The following is a 3,074-nucleotide window of genomic DNA, read 5'->3' on the forward strand; positions in this document are numbered from 1 at the left end:
GCCGGCTTTTCAGCAGGGAAAGGGCTGGTGCCGGGACGGGGGTGTCCCGCGGGCTCTGCCGGCTGCCCGCACCCTTCCCCACAGCAAATCGGAAGCAGCTTAATGTTGGCCCTAGATTGGCTTAAGATTTAATCTCAGGTCCGAATGCAGGTTTAAACTAAATCGCCATGTCCCTTGTTTGCCAGAGAGGGAAAACCTGTGCTCGGATGATTACTGCTGAGCAGCTGGCTTGGGGTAACTTGCTCCAACATCAGTTGGAGCAATGATGTGTGCTCAAAGCTCGGGCAGACTGACCCATCCTTGGGCATCAGGTTGTGATCAGAGCCCCCCAAACCTATCCCAAAGCCCCAGAAAGCACTGGAGAGCAATGCTTGGGTTAGAAACCAGCACTAAACACTAGAGCTTTCCCAAAAGAAACCCAAGGGAGGTCACGTTGGCAGTAGGGTTGGGTTAGGGGTGGTGGGTGTCCCACCTGGAGTGGTCGGCGCCTGGACGTGCCGCAGGGGAAGGCAGCTGGGTCGCTTGGCCCTCGCCCCGGCTGCCGCCTCTCCCCGCTCCTCATCTGCATGCTTCTTGAAGGAGAAAACCTTCTTGAGGCTGGACCTTCTCTTTGGGGCTTTGCCCAGCCGTGGGGATGTGTTTGAGTCCCCTCTGGGTCTTCTAGCCCCTTCTGGTTTGGAGCTGTGAGGAGCTTTGGCATCTTTTTCCTTTACTTTTTGCCCCGCATTTTCCTTCTGGTCCTCAGGGCTCTTCTTGAAGAAGAAATTTAAGACACTTTTGAACCAGGTACGTTGGATTTTGCCCTGGGAAGAGTTTTTTGTGCTTTTCCTCTTGGGCTCCGGCTCCTCTTTAGGGACCTCCCCAGGAGCTTTGGTCTCATCATCCAGAGCTTTGTCCTGGTCTGATGCTTTGGGTCCCTCCTCCTGGTCCTTCTTGGGGCCGAGTTTGGCACTCGAATACTTGCAGAAGTCGCTTTTTGACCGTTGCAGCCCACCTGCCTTCTTCCCTTGCCCTCCAGCTCTCTCCTGAAGTGTTTTTTTGGCCACCAGCGAGTTTTCACAGCAGCTCAGCGAGCGCCTGACGTAGATCTCCAGCACCTTCTTGGCCCCTTGCCTGTCCAGCGAGAGAATCTTGCCCGATGGCTGCCTCCCCACATCCCACTGAGGCTTCTCCGCAGCCAGAGCCTGCATGTTGCTGTGGAGGAAAACAACGTTTTCAGCCTGATTTTTGCTTTCTCCAAGGACACTGCGCAGTCAGGTTGGGCATGATGGAAATCACCTCCATTTTGGCTAACGCTGGAGCCCAAGGGGGCTTTGGGTGCCCAAGACTGTTTATGTTCCCAGTAAATGATCAACCCCTTTTATAGTTGTTATCTGAGTGCTCCTTACGCAGACTGCACGCGCGGGGTTTTACGACGGGCTATAGACACCGCTGATAACAGAAGTGAAACTGCGGGAAGGGGGGAGACGAACCGGGCACATCTCGGACGGAGAGCCTGGTTATCGTCCAGAGGGTTTGCTGCAGCAACGGTATCATCCAGATACCGTGGTGCTGCATCTTCCTATTGCGATGTATTCCCATACGATGGCAGAAAACTACACGCCGGGAGCACCATCCCCCCAACAGCCCAGATTTTTTAGTATCTCCCCTAAAAAAACCCAAACAAAACATTCCCCAGCAAGGCCAGGTGCTTCCGGCCCTTGGAGAGGTCAAGGGCGACGTGGGCTCTTGCAAATATCCTCAGTCACTGCCAATACTGAGTGAGCATCTTGCGATGACGCAGCCCCTCCATGAGCTCTCGCCAGCATAGGGCTGCGACCGGAGCTCAGAGCACCCGGTCCCTGCCTTTCCCACCCTTTTCCGCTAAGTTTTCAAGCAAAATTAAACAGGAGATGCTGCTATTGAAAAACCAGAGAGCCGTGCCTGTGCCTCGTGCCGGCTCCACTTCCAAAACCAATTTCAGCCTTCAGAAAACCAGACCCAAACCAGACTTTCTCCGCCGCTGAACACACAGAAAGCCAACGCTGAAATCCGGCACACACGGCGCTACAAACCGCCCTGGAGCTGAGCATCAGCCTCTGCAAAGTCCAGACGAGCAACTTCACAACGCACGAGCACACCCGCCCACCCCAACGTGGCCTTTTTTTGGAAAAAGAAGGCAAGTTTCGTTCACCCGAGCCATCACCAAAGCCATTCAACCACCCGATAATAAATCATTCATTGGATTTAACCGCAGCAAAGCAACGACCCCCGTCCTACTCCAACTGATTCCAGTTCACTGGCCGCCTCGTTCTGGATTTGCTCTTTTGGTATTTACCTTTCCATCAGTATTTCTGTCCTTATGGACATAGGTCAAGACAAGCTCCTTGGCCGCAGGCACTAAGGGTTGTCAGGCTCTCCTGGGAGGTGCCTTTTTTTATACCCGGCGCCAGTGGCTGGCTAAGTCCTATTTTTAGCATCCATTCAGGTAGGAGAGCAGCCGATGCTTCCGCCTGCGATGCCCGCTATCACCTCCCTCGTGGCAGGAAACCAGCGGGCGTGAGTTTCGCTGGAGGAGAAAACAATTTCCTTATGACAAATAGCAGCAAAACAGCATAAAAATCACCTGTCACCTGGTGTAAGCGCTGGCCTTTGAAACCGGCTATCTAAGCCAGCTCTTTGGTATTTAGCTTGTTTTTTTTTAATGGGTATGATGCCACGTATGGGCTTTTCTGGGGTGTTTTCCGCAAGGAGAAGTCATAACTTTCTCAGATCAGTGAGGTTGCAGTGCAGCCAGCGGATCGCCCTGCTCGCATGCCGGGAAATTCCAGGGAAGTGGATGCTGGGGCTGTTGTGGGACCGCGGAGGCTCCGGGGCGCGGTGCCGTCAGGTCGCTGCCCCGCGCCGAGCACGGCTGGGCTGCAGCATCTCTGAAACCCACCCTGGGGTCCTTCAGACAGCCCCTGCGCCCACCCTACAACATGAAACAGGACCGAATCCTTTGCACCCACATGGCTCCCACTCAGCCTCGCCCGGGGGCAGAGCATCTCCCAGCGCCCAACCTGCACATCCCAACAGCCACAATCTCCTTACAC

The 3,074-nt window shown here is 54.6% G+C and overlaps 1 protein-coding gene across 1 annotated transcript in view; it reads right to left on the reverse strand.

Annotated features, from left to right (window-relative positions):
- The window catches only part of LOC104621757, a 6,800-nt gene extending 5,610 nt beyond the window's left edge, over positions 1-1,190 (reverse strand). The window contains exon 1 of the mRNA XM_010288317.1: positions 473-1,190. Coding sequence (XP_010286619.1) covers positions 473-1,190 — 718 coding nt within the window. The remainder of the gene's footprint in view (positions 1-472) is intronic.
- Between the last annotated feature and the right edge of the window lie 1,884 nt (positions 1,191-3,074).

The sequence above is a fragment of the Phaethon lepturus genome, unplaced genomic scaffold, assembly GCF_000687285.1.
Source record: "Phaethon lepturus isolate BGI_N335 unplaced genomic scaffold, ASM68728v1 scaffold39865, whole genome shotgun sequence".
NCBI lineage: Eukaryota > Metazoa > Chordata > Aves > Phaethontiformes > Phaethontidae > Phaethon > Phaethon lepturus.